The sequence below is a fragment of the Ichthyophthirius multifiliis genome (genome assembly GCF_000220395.1).
Source record: "Ichthyophthirius multifiliis unplaced genomic scaffold scaff_1120509250845, whole genome shotgun sequence".
Lineage (NCBI taxonomy): Eukaryota > Ciliophora > Oligohymenophorea > Hymenostomatida > Ichthyophthirius > Ichthyophthirius multifiliis.
Window position 1 is genome coordinate 66,848 of NW_004086444.1, and position 24,600 is coordinate 91,447.

General features: G+C 17.9%; 5 protein-coding genes across 5 annotated transcripts, besides 17 other annotated features; 1 reads left to right on the forward strand and 4 right to left on the reverse strand. All coding sequences in view use genetic code 6, as the record gives it.

Moving 5' to 3' along the window:
• Positions 1-1,768: 1,768 nt before the first annotated feature.
• On the reverse strand, positions 1,769-8,132 carry IMG5_100190 (hypothetical protein; the record flags this gene model as incomplete). The annotated part of the gene is made up of 7 exons (XM_004035308.1): positions 1,769-2,431; positions 2,491-2,885; positions 2,937-3,894; positions 5,159-5,423; positions 6,625-7,012; positions 7,154-7,214; positions 7,800-8,132. 7 exons carry the CDS (start codon positions 8,130-8,132, stop codon positions 1,769-1,771), a joined length of 3,063 nt encoding a protein of 1,020 aa, XP_004035356.1.
• Positions 3,233-3,266: a microsatellite.
• Positions 4,045-4,077: a microsatellite.
• Positions 5,414-5,516: a microsatellite.
• Positions 5,414-5,535: a microsatellite.
• A 2,035-nt stretch (positions 8,133-10,167) lies between the features above and the next one.
• Positions 10,168-10,231: a microsatellite.
• A 3,324-nt stretch (positions 10,232-13,555) lies between these two features.
• IMG5_100200 (leucine rich repeat protein) lies at positions 13,556-16,320 on the reverse strand (the record flags this gene model as incomplete). Its single annotated transcript, XM_004035309.1, has 4 exons — positions 13,556-13,563; positions 14,960-15,107; positions 15,334-15,387; positions 15,685-16,320. The coding sequence occupies 4 exons, from the start codon at positions 16,318-16,320 to the stop codon at positions 13,556-13,558; spliced, it is 846 nt and encodes a 281-aa protein (XP_004035357.1).
• Positions 14,223-14,278: a microsatellite.
• Positions 15,590-15,669: a microsatellite.
• Positions 16,321-17,629: 1,309 nt separating the features above from the next.
• Positions 17,630-17,664: a microsatellite.
• Positions 17,665-18,409: 745 nt separating this feature from the next.
• IMG5_100210 (hypothetical protein) lies at positions 18,410-19,028 on the reverse strand (the record flags this gene model as incomplete). The annotated part of the gene is made up of 2 exons (XM_004035310.1): positions 18,410-18,451; positions 18,513-19,028. The coding sequence occupies 2 exons, from the start codon at positions 19,026-19,028 to the stop codon at positions 18,410-18,412; spliced, it is 558 nt and encodes a 185-aa protein (XP_004035358.1).
• A 376-nt stretch (positions 19,029-19,404) lies between these two features.
• Positions 19,405-19,457: a microsatellite.
• Positions 19,458-19,546: 89 nt separating this feature from the next.
• Positions 19,547-19,581: a microsatellite.
• A 935-nt stretch (positions 19,582-20,516) lies between these two features.
• Positions 20,517-20,557: a microsatellite.
• Positions 20,558-20,600: 43 nt separating this feature from the next.
• Positions 20,601-20,652: a microsatellite.
• A 592-nt stretch (positions 20,653-21,244) lies between these two features.
• Positions 21,245-21,749, reverse strand: IMG5_100220 (hypothetical protein; the record flags this gene model as incomplete). Its single annotated transcript, XM_004035311.1, has 2 exons — positions 21,245-21,434; positions 21,502-21,749. 2 exons carry the CDS (start codon positions 21,747-21,749, stop codon positions 21,245-21,247), a joined length of 438 nt encoding a protein of 145 aa, XP_004035359.1.
• Positions 21,750-21,944: 195 nt separating this feature from the next.
• On the forward strand, positions 21,945-24,366 carry IMG5_100230 (hypothetical protein; the record flags this gene model as incomplete). The annotated part of the gene is made up of 9 exons (XM_004035312.1): positions 21,945-22,109; positions 22,430-22,462; positions 22,970-23,257; positions 23,328-23,498; positions 23,606-23,715; positions 23,775-23,889; positions 23,934-24,074; positions 24,128-24,237; positions 24,360-24,366. Exons 1-9 carry the CDS (start codon positions 22,047-22,049, stop codon positions 24,364-24,366), a joined length of 1,038 nt encoding a protein of 345 aa, XP_004035360.1. The 5' UTR covers positions 21,945-22,046.
• Positions 22,274-22,315: a microsatellite.
• Positions 22,322-22,357: a microsatellite.
• Positions 24,297-24,348: a microsatellite.
• Positions 24,304-24,344: a microsatellite.
• A 159-nt stretch (positions 24,367-24,525) lies between the features above and the next one.
• Positions 24,526-24,575: a microsatellite.
• The last annotated feature ends 25 nt before the right edge of the window (positions 24,576-24,600 follow it).

The window sequence follows — 24,600 nt, forward strand, 5'->3', positions numbered from 1 at the left end:
TAAAGATATATTAAGTTAAAATTAATAACAATAATGCTAAATACCAATATATAGTGATAATACAAATTAATTTTAAAACTTATAAAACATAAATTATTATAAAAACTAATAATACTCATAAAATATGTCAGGTTAACGTATAAATTAATAAAATACTAGCAAGTCTTAATAACAAATTAATTTATTAAATTAATAAAACTAATAATAATAATAATTTTGTTTACCAATCTAAAATAAAAACTTATAAACATAAAATTTTAATACTCATTAAAATATTTTAAGTAATTCATATTCTACACCTTGTCAACCTAATTTTCATCCTTATAAAGATATTAATTCTAATTTCGATAATTCTATTTAATAAAATAATATTATCAATAATATAAGCAAAAGTTATAGTGCTGAATATTAAGAATAGTTTACTAACAATGGAATTTTTGAATTTTAAAATAATTTAATATAAAGTTAATATGTTTCTTCAAATAATTATAAATCGGCAAACAATTTAAAATAAGATGAATTAATTTAACTCCAAAATTATAAAAATGAAAAAGTTAATATAATATCAAAAGAATTTTCAAATGGAAATGTAATCGATGATTATGTACCTTTAATTTAATAAAATTAGCATATGTAAAAGTCTTCTCCGTGTTTCAATATAGAAGCGAATAAATAGAATTTTAAATAATTAGATGGAATAAATTTAACAAAATTAAATAATAACATTTTAGAATTCAAACATTGATAAGAAACAGATTTAATAATTATGTATAATAAAAAATAAAGAAAATAACAATAAATAATTTATTTATTTGTTTTATTTTTTATACATAAAAATATGAATTTATATATATATATATTAAAAATAAAATCATTTATTTTTAATATTCTTTAACTTAATTAACAAAAAAAAAAAATTAATACAATAAAGTATTTTAACTTAAAGTTTTAATCATATTAATTTTTTATTATTTAATTACTATAACAATATTACAAATGTTCATTTTAATCTAGTATTTTTCCATTATATTTATTAATAATAAATAAAAATATTTACTAAACTCATTTAAGTTAAGGTTTTTCTTACTCTTGACCTTCAATAAAAAGTCGCAATATTATTTATATCAAATTTATTAATAATATTGTTATATTAATAGCTTCAAAATTTCGAAATATTCTTTTTTAGGGAACTAAATTAACGAGCTGAGCTATCATTAATATTATAAAAATTAGAATCTTTTTTTAATTTTATAATAATTAATTTTCCGAAAATAAATTCGTTTCTTTCATATTCTTATATATATAAATAATATTATATTTTTATTTGATTTATATAAATCTTTAATAGGCCAATATTATTCAAATTATATGAAATCCCCATCTTTTATTTTTTTTAATGATATTATCTAATTGACATTATTTTAATATATTATTTACCAAAACTAATCAAAAGTATTCGGGTCTTTTATAAAATAAAAGTCTCTTATTTAGAATCTTCGTTTTACTATATTAATAGATTTATAAAATTACGTTTATATATTTATTAAATATAAAATAAAATTAGAATGAATAAATTTAATTATTTTTCACATATGATTTTTTTTTTTATCGTAAAAACTAGTGATATTTTTATGTATAAGCCAATTTTATATTAATTTTATATTTTTTTGGTAATATAAAAAAAAATATTATATTAATTATAATTTGTTAATTAATAAAAAAATAATAATAGATAAATTATTATAATTTAATTATATATATTTTTTTTTCAATCTTATTTATTATTATCATCAAAGTTATATTATTTTTCTTTTTGCATTAAATATTCGAAAAGTTTTATCTGAAATTATTTTGAGTCAATTGACTTAGTTTTATTTTTTGTTTTACCTTAAAAAATAAAAATTAAAAAAATTAAATTAAAAATATTTTTACTTATTTTATTATTGCTTCCAATTTAATTTTAAGACTATCTATTATTACTATTATTAATATTTCCTGACTTCCCACTAACTTACGATTAATTATCATTCTATCCTTTTTCTGAAATATTATGTTCACTCTTTTATTAAGAATGAACTGATTAAACTTAACTTTAACTCTGCTTTTTTGCTTAACTTTAAGCTTAACTTTAACTAACTCCATCTTTAATAGTTTCTTTATCTTTTTAATTCTCTTATTTCTTATTAGTAGTTTGTTTTGTCTAAACCATTGTATATTTAGAATTAAAATTAAGAATTCTACTTATTGTTTTATCAATGCCTAAAAGATAAGTATTTGATTTCTTAAACCCTATTTCTAATCTATATAAATCTTAATTTTGCTATCTAAACTCTAAATATTCTCTCATCATATAAGTTCTAAATATACTCGGGCGTGCAACCCAAGCCGCACTTAAAGCATTATACAAGTTTAGTAAAGTTGAAAGTATAACCTTTATTTTGAGAAGAAATAATAACAATAAGATAAATAATGTAATATAAAAAAAAATACTTTTAAGTTATTCCAATCATTAAAAGATGCACTTTTTCTAAAATTAAAAGCAAGCAATATGGCTAACTAAGGCATGTCTTCTAAAAATACTTTTTAAAATTTTGAAATCAAAACTTATGGAACTTTTGTATGTTCTAAACTATTAGGAACCCAAAATCCACTAAGATCACTAGCCGAAGATGTCGAAAACCTATCCAAAACATGTCCTAAGGCACTAAACTCTTAAATAAGAGAAAGTTTTGTATATTCATTAATAAAAGTAGTATTATGTAATGAATGCTTTCCATTTTACTTAATTACACTTTATCTTTTTTGATAAATATCATAAAATTCCCAACATTAGCTTATTAATGATAAAGTCATGTTTACTAACATTACAATCAAACTTATTAAACCTTTTTTTTAAAAAATAAAATAAAAAATATTTTATTTTATATATAATTTACCTAATTCTACAGCACCCAATTCCTCACAAATAAAAGTGTTAAGCGAAAAAATCATATCTGTATACATATCATACCTTGACATAAACGAAGTGTACAAATGGAACCAAATCCCTACACTTTTAAGTGTGAAAATTTTTTGTGTACAAATAATTTCTTACAAATAAAACATAAACCCAGCCTCAATAATAAGCTAAATAACAGAAATCACATAAAATGGTACATCATAAAAATCATCAGAATTTAAACATTAATGTTTTAAATTTAATCTCACAACATTATAAACGATACAAATTCCAATTTAAAAAATTACCATATTTAAGAAAAATACCAAATCTACATAATTTAAAAGATTAAATTTTTATTTTTTATTAGTCTACTATAGTTATTAGAAAATATTATTAAAGTTATACTTTTGAGGATCTTTTAAATATTTACAAATGAGCCTTGCATTTTCTTTCAAATTGCTCTACTCTTAATTTTCCAAGTCTACTCTTCGGCATAAAATAGCATCTAATTAAGCTACGTCCTCATCAAAGTAAAAATCTTCATTTGAAATACCTTCAGGCACATTTTTATTAATTTCTGCAATAAATTAGACTTTATCATTATCAAAAAACTTAAACGAAAACTAATATTAGGCAAGCCAAATAGTAAATCTATTGCTTAAAACCATAAAAATATGGAAAAGAGTAAATGGAAAGACCAAAATACCTAATAAAATTAACGAAAAAAAACTTTTTTGCCATTTCAATTTTACTATGACATTAATAGTTTCATATAAACCTACATTTGCAATATTTTAAAAAATTATTCTTATATCATCATAGTTTTGGGATTCATTTCCTATTTCTTTTTGGGTTTGTAAATAATGAGATTGATATGTTTTAAGTTTTTCGATTTGTTTTTTTGTATCAGGATCTTTTTCGAGTCTCTTGACTATTTTCTAATTTAAATATTTCTATGTTTAAAAAAATAATTTTAAATGTCCTTTTTTTTCAAAAGAATTTTCTTTTAATTCATTATTACTCATTTTATCTACATCATACTATTTGAAAAAGAAAAATAAATATATATAAATATATTATTACTTCATCGTCTTCGTTTTGTTTATTTTATTCTTGATTTTCTTCTTGTATTTTCTCTAATTCTGATTCACTATCTGAAAAAAAAGGAATTTTAACATCAAGTTTTTCCAATCCATCTTCGGCAACTTAAATTTTTTATTAATCCGGCTTAATTTTATTTCCTTTTACTGTATTATTTTTCTCTTTTCCACTATTTTTATTATAGACATTAATAATAAATTTTTCTAAGTCACTTTATTTTTTATTTGTTAGATTAAATGCTTTTTTAACTATAAATCCTTCTAAAATTTCAATCTATAATTTCAAATGTTCAGAATCATTAATAGTAGAGCTAATAATAATCTTAAACCCTTATGGAATTCTATTAACAATACTCGAATATAAATACTTTAACCCAAAAGGAGATAATCTTCTATTATTAGAAAGGTCTAGTTTAGTCAAATGTACTAATTTTTGACTATTAGACAAGACTAAGCTAAATTTTTCCGCAAAATCATCACTCAAATTAAGTCCTTTTAAATCAATAAACCTTAATTCAACCATTTTTTCTTCTATTAAAAAAGATAAATGTTCTATTAATTTATCATCTAATACATGGTCTGGATTAATAACATTATCGACTTAATCTTAATTATTCATTTTTTTTGTGATTTCTTTTTAAATTTTAACGGTCCTTTTTATTCCCTTCTTAATTTCGTTTATATTTTAATTCATTTTTAGCCAAGGAGTTATATGCTCTGCCACATAATAATTTAATCCTTAGTAATTTAAATGATTATTTTCTCCCAAATCTAACTTTTCAATAAAAGTGAATAAATTTTATACTTCCTAAGATTTATACTCATGCTCATATTTATATATCATTTTAATTTCATATCTTATAATATCTAATTAATTGTTTATTTCTTATATTTATTATGCTAATACAATTGTCTTTTCACCTTATTTTATTAAATCTTCTTTTTATTTGTAAAAATGGAGCAATTTTTTGTGCAATTATAATTATGCTTCATTTTTGTAAATTCTATTTGTTTATTATTTAACTTCTTCTTGTTAGATTTATTAAGAAAATGTTAAACTAAACTTATGTTTTAATTTTGCTTTTTTTTGCATTAAAGGCTCTTTTTGTTAATCTACAATTTGGTTTTGGTTAATACTTTCGAGTTTTTCATTTATATCTGGTTCCTTTGCAACTATTTAAGTGTCTTTTTCTTAATTAGCATTAATATTTTAGTCTTCGTCCTCAAAGATATTTTAATCATCTTGTTGCTATTATTATTACTATTCTTCTTATTAATCATTGTTTGCATCAAAATTTTCTCCATCAATATTATTTTAATTATTATTATCTTCTGCTTCTCCGACGAAATCAAATTTATCTTCTTCCTCTTAATTATTATTACTTATCTTATTATTATTAAAATTATTATTATTAATATTATTGCTAATAATATTATTGTTATTAATATCATTATTATTAATAACATTATTATTAATTTCATTTTTATTAATATCGTCTTTATCCCCTCCCATAATACTCGCGAATTGAGATTTTTTACTCTAAAGTTTCTATCCTTAATCTTTTTCATATTTAAAAAAAGAAGTCTGATTTCCTACCGAAGAAGGATCTTTATTATTTTTAAGTTTTCTAGCTTAACCAAGTAAATTTAAGAAATAAATTTTCTATTTATCTCTATTCCTTTCATTTTCATTTTACAACTTAACCTTAATTTATTTGATAGCCTCTTTTTCTTTTTTCAATTTTAATTCTAATAAAAGTAAATTTTTAATCACTTATTAATCTGTTTCACTCAATATTTATTTATTTTTTAGCTTTTCACTTTCTAGTGCTAATTAATAAATTACTGAAAAAGAAGTCGCACTTATACAACTTTGGAAATTCTCATTTAATAAATACATAAATCGAATAGCTGTGGGTATATTTTTCTATTATATTATATGATTTAAACCGTATTTTACACTTGAAAGTGCCTCTGGTTATAAATAAAGCAAATTTCCATAAGTAGAGCATATTTTTTCTATATGATAATCATGAACCATTGATGTTACATACGAAGGAAGTGATTACATAAATATAGTAATATTCCAATTTGCTATTTTCTCCTTTATTACTTCTTCAAATAATTCAATTAATGTAGCACTTTCTTTATCTTTATAAATATTAAATAAAAACTCGAAGTTTATATGAACATAGTTTTATTAGAAAAAAAGCTTTTTTAATAAAATACGGATAAATTTTTAATGTTATTTAAAGTTTTCATTCATACTAATATTATTCAAGTATTTTTAAAGTTAAAATCTATTTTTTATATTTAATTATATATAATTTTTATTTTTTTTACGAAGGAGTTAAGTCGTCCTGAATAAATCTTAAATATTATAAATAATTTTCAACTTTTTTACAATTATGTAATTTAACAAATGATAATTATTTAGAAAAATGAAGTTATTTAATCATTTTAATATAGAATTTATCAATATTAGTATCACTTAGATTGATTTCCCTAATATTTTTGAATTAACAAAGAAATTCATAAAAGAAATTTTCATTCATACATTTATTTTAGAGATTGTTTAATTACTCAGTTAATTCTTTTTCAGTTAATTCTGTTTATTTGTTATCGACTTATTTAGTTTCTTGTACCTTTTATTATTCTTCTTATATATCCTCCTATTAATTTTAATCGTAATTTTCATCATTATTATTATTTTCAGCTTTTTTTAATAACTCATCTTCATCTTCTTCAGCTTCTTATTAGGTTTCTTTTTCCTTAACTTTTTGAGTCTCTCCATTCCTAATTTTGTTAATATTTTCGATTTCATTTTTTAAATCTTCTTCACTCCATAAATATTTATTATTAGAAAAATCTACATAAGACAAATTATCTAAAAGTATAGGCTTTTCTTTCAATTTTCCCTATAAGAATTCCTTCTAACTCTCATTAATTAAAGCATTTAATTTTTATAAATCTTATTTATTTAAAGAAGAGAATACTTTAGTTAAAATTTATTCAGCTAAATCAATATTAGTACATTTTTTAAGTAAAGAGCTTACAGAATTTAAACTAATTTAAAGATTTTTCGCAAAAACAATTTTTTTTAAATTATTACAATTAGAAAGGAAAGTATCCATTTCTTTTTCTTCTTCCTCATTAGAAATATTAGGTAATTGCTATAATTCTAATTTATTAATAAGTAATTCTTTTATTTAATAATTTTTATTGCTTATACTTTCATTTATAGCTTTAAAAATCATAAAAGTCTTTTTTTAATTGTAAATTTTTGGAATTATAAGTTTTATTAAAAAATAATACGCACTTTTATTCTAAGTAATAACTTTATATATGTTTTCGTTTATTTCTTATTAATATTTTTAATCTTATAATAAATTCATATAAAATTTCCAACTTAAACCTTCCCTAACTTCTGAAAAAGCAGCTTCAAATTATTTACTGTTTAATTCTTAAAATTCTATATTTAATTAATTATTAAATTTAATAGTATCTACTTTTTATAATTCAGATAATAAATTTACATCATTAATTGTTTACTTGAAAACAATTTTATTTAAATCAAATATTCTATATATTTGTAATTTCTATATTATATTAAACCCACTACTAATATGATTATTTTAATTACTTTTTTCATTATTATTTTTCTTATCTTTTTCATTTGTATTAATATTTTAAGGACTTGCTTATTTAATTTTCGGAATAATTAATTTTTCAAAATAAATATAATGTTTATATTTTACAAGTGCTTCGAAATAACTATTGTCAACTTCCAAATTTTAAGACAACTATTAAATATCAAAATCTCTTTTGAAAATATTTGAATTGAGCAACGCAATCATATTTTCTAAGCTAATTTTAGTATTAGGACATAGTTTGAACACTTCTATTTCATTAAAATGGGTTGATTTTGCAATATTAGAAATAAAAATATCTTATAATTTACTAATTTTACTAAGTTCTTCATCAGCTAATTTAATTCTTTTGTCTTTTGAAATTTCCAACACAATCTAAACAGCTTCAAATTAAATTTTATGTTAGAAGAAAATATTAATATCTTCCTCAGTAATATTCATAAAATACAATTTTATTTCTTTAACTTTAGTAATGATTTCTTATTTACGAATTAACTAAGATTAAATTTACTAATTAAACTCGAATTTTTCAATAAAACTATTAATATCAATATTTTCCGGGTTTAAATATTTTTATTTGAAAATTTTCTGAATATACTTAGCATCATCATCTTTAATAAGTGCATTTTTATCAACACCCAAAATATCAATATTTTTCAAATTAATAAACTTGAAATGATTTTTGTTAAAAATACTGTCAAATCCTACATCATAAAACCTTATAGTTTAAATACAACTCAAATCAGCAAATTGCCTAAAAATAGAATCAAAAGGCGCAAATCTAGTTAAAACTTAATAAAAAGTTAAGTCTAAAATTCTATGTCTTATATTATACCATTCTCTTGTTTTTATAAAATACGTCTAAAATAAATTATTTAAATCTGGAATGTATTCATATAATATATATTTATTTGCTTAATTATCAATTTATTTTGTAATCAAATTCATTATTTATTCTACTAAATTCGAAAAAAACATCTAAAAATCAAACATTATTCCTACATATTTCTATTTTACTGATTATAGTATACGTTCTACTTAATTTGAGTGTATAGCCGTATTATTCAAAATATCTATTCTTTCTAAACTATTAAAATTATTCTTTTTAAATAAGGCTGTACATTTTCCATTATTTTCTAAATAATTGAGATACTCTTAACTTTTATCACCTAATAACTTCAAATAATCACTTTATTTAGTTATCCTTTATTATTATAGTGTTTGATTTGAAAAATTTATTTTTGTCAAATTAACTACATATTTACTTTCAGCAAACATTTTCCAAGCTTAAGCATTTATATGTGCTATATTTTAATTTATTATTTTTTTTATTTATTTAAAAAATGAAAAAATGTACGTAAATCGCTTAAATCTATTTAATCAGAATTCAAAAGCAAAGGTAATTTAGAAATTTCGATAATAATTTAATCATTAACTAAAGCTTTATTATCTTTAATTAACTAATCAATTTTAAAATTAGGTTTATATTTTTAATTTAATAATATTTTTAAATGCTCTTAACTAAGTACATTTTTCAAACTAAAATTTTCTAAAGAAGGGAATCCTTTCGAATTCTAGAAACTTATCCAAATTTCTTTATATTCAACTTTATCATCATTTAATTTAATAACAAGTTCTTTAAGTGAATATGTGTATTTAGAAAGTTTGAAAAAATCATTAATTTATTCCATGAATTAATTTGCATTATAAAATATTAATGAAGTTAAATTACTCATATATGTACAATTTATCATTGCAGAAATAAAAGGACCATTTTCTATTATAGATTGTTTTTCAGTAAGATTTTTTATTTTTAACCTAATATTTAAATACTAAGCTCTTAGTATATAATGAAATGATTTCTCTACCTTTTCAGCATTTGTTGTTGTTATCTTTTTCAATTAAGGTAAATATTAGCAATTTGCAAGAGTTATAAAGGCACATTCATTTAATTATTTACAATTTAAATTCATTTATTATACATTTATTAATTTAGGAGATTATAATAAATTACAAAACTTAATATAAAAAATATTTTTATTTTTATTTTTTATTTTTTTTTACAGAATAAGTACAAAAAGTCATTTTTTCTAAATCAAGAATTTAAAAATTATTTAAATAACTAGATTCACTTAATTAAATTAAAACTTTATCATCCATTTCAGATTCTAATAAATCTTAATATTATTTGAATAATTCTTAAATCGAAAAGCACATACTAAAAGGAGTTGACTTTAAAATTTAAATCAAGCTATACTAACTAACTTTTGTTTTTTAAATATTTAATTTTATCAAAAAAGGGAATTTTTTCTTCTTTTGTAATTTATGTATTATTTTTTTTTATTAAATTTTTATTTTTTTCTTTTCTTGTTCTAGTTTTATTTTGCTATGAGTTTTTAAATTTATTTTTGATAAAAGATTCTAATCCGAATTTAATTAATAATTTAACTCTTCCACTTCATCAAACATCATAGCCATATATATATATATATATATATATATATATATATATATATATATATATATATATATATATATATGTTTAAAAAAAATACACATTTAAAAATAAAATATTTATACTAAAATTTATTCATCTCTGATAGTTTTTAATCCTTCTAAAGAAATTTCAGTAACAAAATTTGAATTCCCTTTTAAATTATTACAAAATTAAATAAACATTTAACCAGAAAGATCCGAATGAGAAAAATTTATTTTTGTCAAAAATTAACTTTTGACTAATTCTGGAAAACAAATAATTTATTCATGACTTAAACATCTAACAAAATCATTTTTTGTAAATTAAATTCCTCCTTTAAGTTTATTTTCATGTTATCTACTTAATTTAATTATAAGGTCTAAAATAGGCATTTTTTCATATTCGTTTGACATATTCACAATCCTTATTGTATATTTATTAAAAACTTCCATTTTTGCATTTTCGAAAACTTTCATTAAAGCAGGATAATGCTACTAATAAAAACTTATAGTAATATAAGTTAAATTCGGATATTTTTCAGGTTTTTCCAAAAACTATTTATTTAAAAGACTTATCATTAAATTAGGGGGCATACTATTGAATATTTCAAGCTAAATATATGATTTTTTAAAAATTAAAGCATGTAAATTTTCATTTTCTAGATGAACTAAACTCTAACTAATTCTTTTTGATTTAGATTATATCATTTCCATCATATCAAATTTTTAACTATTGAATGTTTTCCAAAAATTAAGTTTACTCAACTAATCATCCTATAATAAATTAGTGTTTTTCAATCCACAAATACTTTAAATTAGGAGGAAAAGTCCCGAATTGTTTCACATCATCTGATCGCATGAATTTATCAAATTATTCAGCTTCAAAACATGTATATCCTAAATTCATACAAAAATAACAACTTTTTTTTTTATTAGATTTTAATATCTATAAAGCTTAATTTCCAATCTAAGATTTTTCCAAATTTATACTTTTTAACTATATATGTATTTTTATTTTTAAAAAATTAAATAAATAAAATATTACTTCCTCTTCATTTAATCTATACATCATTAATTATAAAATTTCATCATTAATAAATCTTATGTAATGTTACACCAATGCTTTATATTTAAATATTTAAAAATCCGTCCTTAAAAGAAACAATAAAGCTTTTTCTTCTCTCATATTAACACAATTATCAAATCTTACTAATTCTAAGTTTTCTCTAAAATAAGGACTTGCACAAACAGCAAGAATACATTTTTCATGTAATAAAGTATTCGATAAATTGATAAACCTGATTTCTCTCATCATTTGAGTACTTAAAAAAAGCCTACAGACAGGATGGTTTATAAGTTGTTTGTTTCCATTTAAATCTAAATATTCAAGTTAATTTTTAAAAGAAGGAAATTAATTATTACTATCTGCATTTGCACCTTAATTCTCGTTATTCATATCTATTTATTAAGTTATATGGTCTGTTTTACCCCCAAAAACATTATTATTAGTAACAAAATCGCCTTAATTTAATTATTAGTTTTATTATTCGATATCTTTAAATAAGGACCATTTTTAATCACACAAAGCTAAAGAGTCCAAAAAATTATTTTTTATATAAAGTCTATATTTATAAATAAAATAATCATATCTTAAATTTTTTAAGGCAGAACTTGAAAGGAAAAAATCCTATACAAAGTCACTTTTGAAAATTTCATTTAATTTATCAGGCCTATCTGCACTTAAAATTTTATGTTAATATCTTAATTTAATTGCCTCACAATCGTTTAAAAAAATATTTAATTTTTCTAATTATTCTTTATTATCCTTTACTAATTCATAAAGTTTATGCTGTTAGACTTAAGGAATGTTAGTTGATGGCTTTTGTGGATTTTCTTAATTTGGCCCTTTTGCTTTTTCATAAATTTTGCCTTGTTTAAAGAGTTCGGATTCTATAATTTTATTTTTTAAAATGATAAGTATTTATTTTATTTTTTTAAAAAAATAAGTCAATCCAATAATAAAAAAAACAAAATATAATATAATATTATATAATGTTCTTTTTTTATTGTCAATTTAAGTTTTTTGTTGTTGAAAAAAAATAAAAATATATAATAATTAATTCTAAATATTTTTTTTAATTTTTACATTAAATTTAATCATTTATTTCGTCATATATTATTTTACTTTGAAATTATTCATATCTCTATTTTTATTTTAAAACAAATATTACGAAATTAATTTAATTAATTTTAAAAAAATATATATATTATTACTTCATTATCAATAATTAAAACTTCCAAATTCGATTTTAATTAGTTTGGATTTTTAAAAACATTCCATTAAACTAAGCTATAAATAAATTATAATCCTTAAACTCCAATTTATGAAGTTTTTCTCAAATCAAGGCATCTAATTTTTATACTTTCAGACTATACTTCTTACATTAAATTATTCAACTCTTTATCTTAAGCCATAGATTCATATAAATTAAGTTCCTAATAAAAAAAAGAAAAACAATAAAAAAAAATATATAATAAATAAATACGGAAATTGTATTTTTCCTATCTGAATATTTCAATGTATCAATGACTCTACCACTAACTAGCCTTGAATATTCTTAAAACAAATGAAAAAGATCAAAATTGACTAAATTTCTAGAATCAACCAAATAAGAAATACCTCTTTCTGTGACTTTTCTGCACTCCTTTAAATAAATTCTTTCTAAACTTGCCATATTCTCAGTTACAGAAAGTGACTACAAAGATTTATCGGAAAACCAAGTTTAACTAACATCAATAATTTTCAAATTAAGCCTTTAAGATTTTCCTTTAAAACAAATAAACTTAAACCCTTTATCAATACTTTTGATTCCGTTTTCTGAAAGGTCCAAATACTCAATATTTTACATATAAATAGACTAGGCCATTTCTTTCATAATTTCTGAATCAATAATTTTTTTAATTCAAAAATACATCCCAAATCAAATTTTCGGTCGAACTTGTCTATTTTACATAATTAAAGTAATCCCCTTTTATTAACATTTACACATCCACCTATTGCTATATATTAAATCGTTGAAAAATTTTCAGGTTTTCTTTTCAAAATGGAACTCATCAATTCAATTTCTCGGTTACTAAACTAGGTATTTCGAAAATTTAGCTTCAAAACTAATTACATCCAACTAGATTGGAGAATTTCAGAAAAGCCTCCACCGTTTATATATTGATTGTTTTCTAAATTTAATTCTTGTATTTTAAATGTGATATATTTTTCTGTTAGGATTTTATATTTTAAAAATATTAAATTTTAATTTTAGATTTTTTAAGATAATTCACTAAATAAATACTCAAATCTAAATTAAGTTGCCTTTTATATTTGCCTAAATCCATCAAAATTCTATATGTATTTATAATAATATTATAAATATTTTTTTTTTATAAAAAAATAAAATATATAAATAATTTATATTTTTTTATTAATATCATCTATCCAATAAAAATAATGTATTTTATATATATTATTATTTTTATTTACAAAAATATCAAAAAACTAAGCATCTAAAAAGAATGCTTTTGAGCATTACATATAAATAAAATTTTACATTTTTTTTGGTTATTGTAAATTTTATTATTTCCAATAAGAAAAGAAGCTTTCAACAAATTTGCTTGAAATCCTCGTATTATTAATATTCAGAATTTCCAAATATAAAAATAGTTAACTATTTTCTTCTCTTTTAAAATTTTATTCACTTAAATTAAGTCTATTAAGTTTCGAAAAGTCAATATAAGATAAATATTTAACTAACCCAGTTAATTCTTCAAACAGTATTTAAATAATTTAATCTGTCACAATTTAATAACAATCACTGAAAATTCTTAAAATATCAAAAGTTTAATTTTGGATAACAAATTCTTTCTTTTTAAAAATAATAAGCTATTCTTAAGCTTTTTTTATTTAGATTAAGACAATTTTTTTTTCTTTATTTTATTTTTATCAGGATGTTCATCTTTTATTTTTAAATTTTTTTTTTTTTAAGTTTCTATTGTTTCTTTATTTTTTTATTCTTCTTCTAACTCTTTTTATTTTTATTCTTCAGCTAACTTTTTTTATTCCTTAAGTTTTCTTTAATCTTCTTTTTATTTTTTCTCAGCCTCACTTAATTATTATACTTTAACAAGTGCATCTTCTTTTTTCATCCCACATAATCCTCCAATAATAACCTCTAAACCCGAAGATGTTAATTATTTACAATCTTTAAGTACCAAAACCTATAAATTCTACAACAGTCCAATATTTTCACAAAAAATATTAAAGGCACAAATATCATCAAAAGATGTACAAGATAAATCGATTTCAATTAAACTGCAATATTATATTTTACTTAAATTTTTTAATGCATTAGATGTCGCTTTACAATATTTTAAAGTTAAAACAAACAAATTAGGTATATTTATTTTTAACATTTTAAATAATATTTCTATTGTTTTATCTAATATATTAGTCTCATTTAAATATAAAAAATTCAATTTAGGAAAACTTACTTCTTCAAATACTTGACTAAATTTATAATCCTTTATATTTTTGCAAGAATTTAGCACTAAACTTTATATATTTAAATGCAAATATCTATCTTATTAATACTCTATATTCTTTTCTATTTCATCTTCTTTGTATTAAACTAATTCATGTTATACAAAATAAGATTTTTCTAGTCTTTATTAATTTTCTTGATTCTTTTTATCTTCATTGTATTCTATATTGGATTCCAAAAATAAATCAATAAATTTATTACATACACCACTATATGATAAATCTAAATATTGTAAATTATTTAAAAAACGATGTCTAAATAAATCCTCAATTAATGAACTTGTTACATTTTCGCATCCATTAAAGTTGATAGAGGTGATTTTAGGGACATGCTTTCGAGCTTTTTTTAGCTAAATTCTATAAAAGTTATTATAAATTTAAACATTATCAAATAATTATTTCATTTAAGAATTTTTTTGTTAGGATTCATCATTTAAAACTTACCCTTCTTCTTATACTTCTATATATTAAGGTTTTTTATTTGAATATTCTTTTATATCGTCATCAGTAATTTTCAAATCTTATTTTTCTAATTTAAAAGTAGTTATATAGTTTTTTTTTTTTAAATATATTTACTTTATTTTGTAAGGATTTCTATCTTTTTTAAATAATCTTCTATATATTTTTATCCTATTATTATAAAAAATACAAATAAATAAATAAAAATAATATATACTTTTTTTATGAATTAAATCAATAATAAATGTTGACAGTTAACAATTAATCTATTTGCATTAAGTGAGATTAATACATCTTAAACTGTCAATAAAAGTAAGATATTTAATCCCTTTTTATGTTATTTTCGACTTTTATTATTTAAAAAAAGACAATAATATATATAATAATATATATATATATATATATATATATATATTTATATATATATTTATATATAATTATATATATATATATGCTTTTTATATATACATTCTAAACATTATTAGAAATATCAATTGCTTCTAAATCAAAAGCAACTGAAGACCTATCTGAAATAATTGAACAGAAATGGTCATCTATCTATGTCCCTTATAAGCTTAAGTACTTTAAATTAGTTAAATTTTAATTTGTGATGAAAGACTTAAAAGCCTTTAAATGAACATTACATTTATTAAAAACTAAAATCTAAATCTTATTGATACATTCCATATACTATAAACTATTAAAAAACTCTTCAGTTAACTCACATCCTTTTAGTTTTAAACACTTTAAGTTTTTTAAAGAATAAGGATACATATTTTCAAATGTTATGCTTGTTTTTTATAGTTCTTTTGTTTATTATTTTTTGATTGTTCCATCAAAGCTAAGACATTAAATATTTGAATAATATTCAAAATTTAAAGGAAGTTCTTCGAATACTTTACAAACAGAACTATCGAATGATATACTTTCTAAATTGCTTATAATATTAGAAAATTTATTATTTTAATTATCGTTAGCATCGTCAATATTATTGTTATTTTAATTATTTTGCATATTTTAAACAGATTCATTATCTTCATCATCACTATCTTCACTATTACTTTCTTCATACTAATCTTTATTATTTTAATTAGCTATATCCATTTTTTTTTATATTTTGCTTTTCACATTACAATTTCTAAAATAAAGTAATTCTTTTAAAATATTTGGAGCTTCACATTATTTAAGTTTTAATTTTTTTAATTATCTTTTTTTATGATTTATTTAATTTTTTTCGATAATATTTTATATTAAATTTAAATAAAAAAATATATAAACTATAAAAAAAAATTAATAATAATTAAAACAAAAAAAACTAACTTAAAAAATGGAGTTGTAACCCAATTAAAAAAAGATTAAGGCTTAAGAAAATTCAAATTATTTAATCCTAAACTATTTCCCTATTATTTAGATTCATTTTACCAATTTTTTAATATTCTTAAAACCCCACTAGTTAATAATTTGCAATTTTTAATGCAAATTTATACGTTTTCGAAATTATAAAGTCCATATATTTAGTTATTTTCATTTTTATTAAATTTTGATAATTATATTTTTTCAATAATTTTTTAAAAATTTTCATTATTTATTGGACAATCTTCAATTTAAATATAGCTTAATTGATTAAATAATATATCATTTTAAATAATAAGTCTTATAGATAAGCAAGAACATTATTTAAAACATATATAATTGCAATTTATTAATAGAGAGTTTTTGTCAATTTCTTAAAATTAACCTGGACTTTTTTATTATTCAAAATAAGCAAATGTTTTCAAGTGAAAAATGTATTTTATAGGTTTTATGTTTTTTTTAATTTCGATTTTGTTTAAATCAACATGTTCATTTATGTTTTAATAAGATTCAACATAAAAATATTTTTTTTAATAAAATTTTTTAAAACTATCAATTCTGAATTCCTAAAATATTTTAAATAATTTAAAAATTAGTTTTTTTTTACATCATCTAATGTTTAATATTTTATTCGTAGCTTAAAACAGGTGAACTATTAGTCTATAAACAATATTTTATTTTATTTTATTTTTAAAAAATTACTAGTGGAAGCTTTGTTATTGTAAATGTTATTTTTTTATTTTATTTTATTTTTGCTTTTATAAATGCTTTTTTACTCATTATTGTGTAAAGTATTTTATAAAATTAATATTTTTAATTTATATATTATAAACAAATTTATTGATATAAATATTTTATATAATATAATTAATTAAAGTATTTTTATTTGTTTCATTTAAATATTTTTATTTTTTTAAAAAGCATTTTTTATTAATAGTTTATATTTAATTTCAAATACAATATTATTATTAAATAAATTATATAATATCTATATAAATAAAATAAATTAAAATATAATATATAGATTTTTATATATTAATTAATATTAATAATATTTTAATAATAAAGATATAATTAATAAAATATAAATTAATATAATTATTTTATATTATTAAAATAAAATTATGACGATATAAAATATATATTTAAAAAAATATATAAATTATATATATTAAATATTTCTGATTATTAAAATTACTTAATTATTTTAAAATAAATTTAATTTATTTTTATAATTATTAAATTAATTTATACATATTTATATTATATTTAAATAAAATATTTATAATAGATTTGACAATAATATTAAATTTAATTTTATTATTTAAATAAAAATTAATAATTCAAGCATTTATTAAAAATTAAAAAATATATATTTTTTAAATTTTCTATTTATTAATTTTTATAACATATTTTTTTATAAAGATAATAAAATAAAAGAAAATAATAATAATAATAAAACAAAAAATTATTTAAATATAAATATTATAAGGTAATCATTATTTTAAATTATCAAAAAACAAAAAAAAAAGCTCTAATATTTTTTTTTTTAATAATTTCAATAAACAAATTAAATATATAAAGCTTAATAACATTATAATAAAAAAACTACATTTATATTTTTAAGTTAATTTTTAATTATTTTCAGTTTATGATATCATATAATTTAATAAAAATAATATGATTATAACTAATAAATCTTATTTAATAATAATATATTTTTTTTTTTTTTAAATGGAATAAAAAACTAAATATAAAAATATTTAATGTAAAAAAACTTATTAAATTATTTTAAAATTTTATTTTATTACGAAAAACAAAAATTAAATATATACATTTTTCAACTTTTTTCAATGTTATTTATCCAATCATTTTCTAAAATCTTAAAATTATATTATGTTAATTTTTAATGTAAACATAAAAAAAAAAAAATTAAAAGTTACCTAATTTATATTAATTCTATCATCAGGGTTTTATTTTAAAATACTTTATATTAATAGTCTAGATTTTAAACTAACATCAGATTCAAAATCTAATTTACATTCATTAATCTTTTTATATAAATCTTAATCATTTTTTCCTTTGAAAGGAAATTTTCCGTTCAAGATTTTAAATAAAAGAATACCCAAAGCCCAAATATCGACACTAAAAGAATAATCTTACTTGTTTACAATCTCTGGGGCCATATAACTTGGGGTTCCACAAAAAATATTCAACATAGTACCTGGAACTATGGCAATAGAAAATCCAAAATCTATTAATTTAACTTTCTAAGCATTAGGGTCATAAAGAATATTTTCTAATTTTATGTCTCTATGAATTATTTATTTGTTATGGCAATATTTTATTGCTTAGATTAATTATATAAATATATTTCTTGATTCTTATTCACTTAATTTATTGGTAATTTATTGTTTTAAATATATATTCAATGGAATAGCTTTTGAGGGATATTCCATTAGTAAATTTAATTACTAATCTGTTTCTATAATACCATATAATTTTATTATATTAGTATGCTGAATTATCGATAATATTTTTATTTCTCTTGCAACATTCTTTTTTTTTAAGGGTCATTTAATTTTTATTTTTCATAAGTTTTTAAGGCATAAAACTCCTAAGTTTCAATATCTTAAACTATTCTAACTACAGCATATGAGCCAAATCCTTTTTTAATTTATTTATATAAAAAAATTAAAATATTATTTATTTATTTATCAAGATAAACCTAATATTTTTCCAAAAATATATTTATTTAAATTTTTATGAGGTTAAATTGGATGATGAACTAAATTATTATTAATATTAGAATGTAAATTATTACTTAAATTCAATTTATTATTATTATTATTATTATTATTATTGTTATTATTATTGATATTATATTAATTCAATTAAAAAGTGTATATATTAATGAAATTATTATTATTATCTTAATTATTATTAATATTATTTTATTTTTCTTTCTTATTTTTATTATTTTAATTAATATTTTAATAAATATTATTAATATTATTTTGATTAATTATAATTTTTGTATTATTTTTTACATTTGTATTATTATTTATTTATTATGTTAAATTTGTAATATCTTTCATATTTTTTATATTTTTATCTAAAGTTTACATATTATTTTTAATAGAATCTTTACCATTGTTTTTGTTAAATGAATATTTTTCTTAAATTAACTTTGCTTTATTTTCTAATTTTATTTACTATTGATTTTACATATTTTATTATATCATTTATTTATTTTCTTATTTAAAATTATTCTTTATTATTTTTTCAAATTTGTCAAATACATTTTTTACACATAATTCAGTTTATTATAAATCATTTTCATAAAAATCGTTTTATTAATTTTTTTCTCTGTTTGTTTTTATAAAAGAATTTACTTTCTATACATTTTAATTTTTTTCTAAGTCCTGTATAATTTATTCGATTTTTTTTATTTTTATTTTTTAATCCTTATCCAAATCTTGAATTATTTATTTACAATTGATTTAATATTCCATTGAATTTTCTATTGATTTTTTTATTGATTTATTATTAAATTTTGGCGATATTTAAAATATCTGCGAGCATTTACTTAAATTTAGAATATTTTCTTAAAAATATTGACTATTTTTGATTTTATTTACACTTAATTTAAAATTAGAATTATTTTACAAAATCTTTATTTAAGGCTTATTTTCTGTTTTAATACGTAATTCTGCATTATTTGGGCTATATTCGTTTATTATATATGCATTTGAAGGTAGTTTTTATAATTATTTCTATTAAATTTTGCTTAAAGGTAATATTGATTTGTTCATACTATTTTCATATTTATAATATTCATAAGTTGGAGTATTCAGTGAATATTCATTAGCTTTTTTTTAATTTTTAATTATGTTTTGGTCTATTTTACTTGTCTAATAAAAATATTAATTACAATACATTTTATTATTTATTTTATATATATTAAATTTAATTTTATAATAATAAAAAATAAACAATTATATTTTTTTTAATAAAATTTATTGCATTTAAAAAAAAAACATTATTAAAAAAAAAAAAAAATTTAGTAAGAAATAAAAAAAATAATAAAATAAATAAATATTCAAAAAATAAAACATAAACTTTAATTTTCATCATTATTTTTAATTTATTATTAATTTTATAAACTATTTTTAAGGTCATCTTAATGATTAATTTTTTATTTTTCCTAAACAAATTTAAGATAATCATATTTATAAATATCATAATTTTAATCTTCAATTTAATTTTGTTGGGCTTTATCACTTTTAAATTATTTCTAATAATCCTCACTTATATAATTACCAATTTTTTTCGGTATAAATAAATTCCTTTTTTTAATCTTCTTAACTACTTCTATTAATTTAATATTAAACTTACGAATTTCTATATTATTAAACATCATTAATATTTTACTTATAAATTCTATTTACAATCTTTGAGTTATAAAAATATTCTTCTTTATCTTATCTTTAATAATATTAACTTTCCCCTTTATTCATATTTCTTACAATACATCTTACTTGCATTAACATAACTTTTAGATTTTTATTAATACTATTATTACTATAATAAATCAACTTAATTTTATTTATTTCTATTGTTTTAAATTTTTTTAATATATTCTTATTCTTCCCTTTCCTTCTCTATTTTTTTTTCATAATTATTTATTACTAAAAATATCCATTAACTCTTCTTGAATATTCAAAACTATTTTCTCTACTTCCTCTTCTAAGTTATCCATTTCTTAACCCATCATATTGCTTTAACCTTTATTAATACTCAAAACTAGATTCATTTGGATTTCTTTCCAATTTGAATTTTCTGTGGTAAAATCCTCCTCCAAACTTGTTATCTTACATTTAGGCATCATATAAAAACTAATACTATTAATATAAATAATTTATATTTAACAAAAGCTCTTCTTCTAATTTTAACTATTGATCGTTTTCTTATTAATTTTCATCTTCTTCTGAATAAATTATATCCCAAAACTTCGTTGCATCTCTAGCTAAACCTCCATATTTTAACTACAAATCATATTAATCGATTTCTTTTATAAGATCATATTTTAAATCATCTTCTTCGACTTCATAACTTATTTTACTTAATGTATTTTTCGGAATCATCTTTTCGATTATACCCCATCTAAAATCGGTCATAACACTATTACATTTTACTATATATAATTTATCTAAATAGCACGGAAAACATTTACTTACTTATTATATTATATAAAAAAGGAACTTTTATTTAAAAAATAAAATAAAATTGTAATTTTTTTTTTTAAAAAAATACTCCATAGTTTATTCCAAAATCTGAATCATAGTTTGCGTCTATGATTATTTTCCAATTATCTATATAACCATCATATAACATATATTCTTTTACGATTAAAAAACATCTCATTAAAACATTAAAAACATCTATTTTTTTAACTACTTAGAAATCTATTTTATATGGACATATTATTATTATAGGACGACCTTTTTTATCTCTTTTTTAGAAATAAATAAGTCCATGTTACTAAATATTTTTTTAAGAAAATAAATAAATATTTAATTATTTATACCAGTAAAAGTAATGTATTCTTATTAAGATTATGTTTTAAATGATTTTCGATTTATTAATCTGAATAAATAATACTCTTATTAAGGATTTTATTTAAATAAAAAAAATAATTAAAATATATATATATATATATATATATATATATATATATATATATTTCTACTTATAATGTATCTTACATATTATAATTATTTACATACATATACCTTAAAATTTTTTCTTATTTATATTAAGCTCTATTTTATTATTTTAATAATTTAATATATTAAAGGATTGTTATCTTGAAAACAATAATATTTTAAATGTAATAAATATAAATTACATCTTATTTTAATTTATTCTTTAGCAGTAATTTTTAAATTAATTTATTTAATTAATTTCATATTATGTATATGTTGAAGGATCTGAAAAAATATATCTTTAATCTGCATTAACTATATCTTTGTCTTTTTTATTTATTTTTTTAAGGGGTTAGTTTGATAAAAAATTACAAATATTTTTTTCAATAATAAAAATTACAAGAAATATTATATTTTTTAACTTCAATCTAATCAATTTTTAAATAATTGTAGTCATTACCAAACATTTTATGAAATTTTTATTTTATAAAATCTAAATATTTAATTATTATTAAAATAAAAATAATATATAATATATAATTTTTTTTAAAAAACGATATAATAAATATATTAAATTCTTTATTTTTGTAATTAATTAAAACATATATAAATTAAATAAAATGTTAATAATAATAAATAAGAATTAAATTATACTAATAGTTTATTAATTTAAATGTATATTTAAAATTTAGAATTTAGTTTTATACAATATATACTTTTTTTTTATGAAAAATATAAAAATATATCCATATTTAATATATTTTATACTTTAAAATATATATAATAATTAATAAATTATTCTAAACAATTTATAAAAATTAATAAATTATTTTATGGGGAAATAATAAAAAGGATTTAATAAATATTCAAAATAAGGTGGAAGTAGTAATTTTGATGAATTAATGAGAGGTTTTGTTTTAATGTGTGATAGAGATAGAGAAAAAAATGCAGTAAAAGATGCTTATAATTTTTTAGTTAATGTAAATATTAAAACAAAACAAAAACTTTAATATATAAAAAATAATATATAAATGTTAAACAAAAAAATAGCTAATAGAATAGCATTATCCCGATATTCAATAAAAAGTATAAAATAAAAAAGTAAAATTAAATGAAAATGAAGAAATTAAAATTAATACAAATGATATATTAGATTAAGAATTAAACGAGTTAAAATAATAAAAGAATAAATTACTTTATAATGTAAATACTGATGTTAAAGTAAGCTTATATACTCAGCTAATATTATATATTATAAAAAATGCAAAAAAAAAATAAAAAAATATTATATATTAATAATGATATTTTCTTAAATTAAAATAAATTAGTGTACTGTTTTTTTGAAAATAAATTCATAATAAATGGATTTAGTAGATGTAAATTAAATAACAGAAATACTAATGAATAAAGTTCATATATAAAAAGAGATAGTCACAAGGTTTTTATTTACTTTAAAAATAATAATATTTACTACTATATTTAATAACTTTAATATAGATTTCGTCATAGAATATATCCTGCTTAATATGCATTTAGAGCTGAATAATCTAGCTTAGATAAATACATATAAAAGTTAAGTTAAGAAAAAATTCCTTTAGATACTCCAAGCTCTGTAAATAAATATATTTTTAAATGAATTATAAATATAACACATAGTGGATGATAGTATGCAAAATTAGAAATAATAATAAGTTTAATAAAAAAAATATTCTTGAAACAGTTTAGAAATATATGCCTCATATTCATTTCGTTGACTATAAAAGTCCTTTTTTTACTATTTTAGTTGATGTTTCACATGTATTTTTAATCTTTATCTAATTTTTTATATTCTATTTATAAAATATAAAAAGAATTTAATGTGTTTGAGTGTATTAAAAAATTATCTCGATTGGAAAAAATATAGTTTAAAAACTAATCCTGATTAAAGTTAAGTCTTAAAATTAAATTAAAAACATGAAGAGTAAGAATAGCAATAAATATATAAATAAGAAGATAAAAGAGAATCATAAGAATAATTAGATTAATAAATAAAAGATAATTAATAAGAATAAAACGTATAATAAATAAATAATAATCAATTAGAAGATGATATTCACTTAATTTGAGGTTATTTTATAAAAAGTTTTTTGAAATAATAAAATGTTTTATTATTAATTTTATTTTAAATAAAAAAAAATATATCTTTTTTTGAAAAAAAAAAAAAAATAGTCAATTTTTTTTGTAAATAACCAAAAAGAATAAAAAATTAATAATAATAAAATATATTTATATAAAATAATATAATTTTATAAAATAATAAATGTAACTATATATCCCAAAAAAA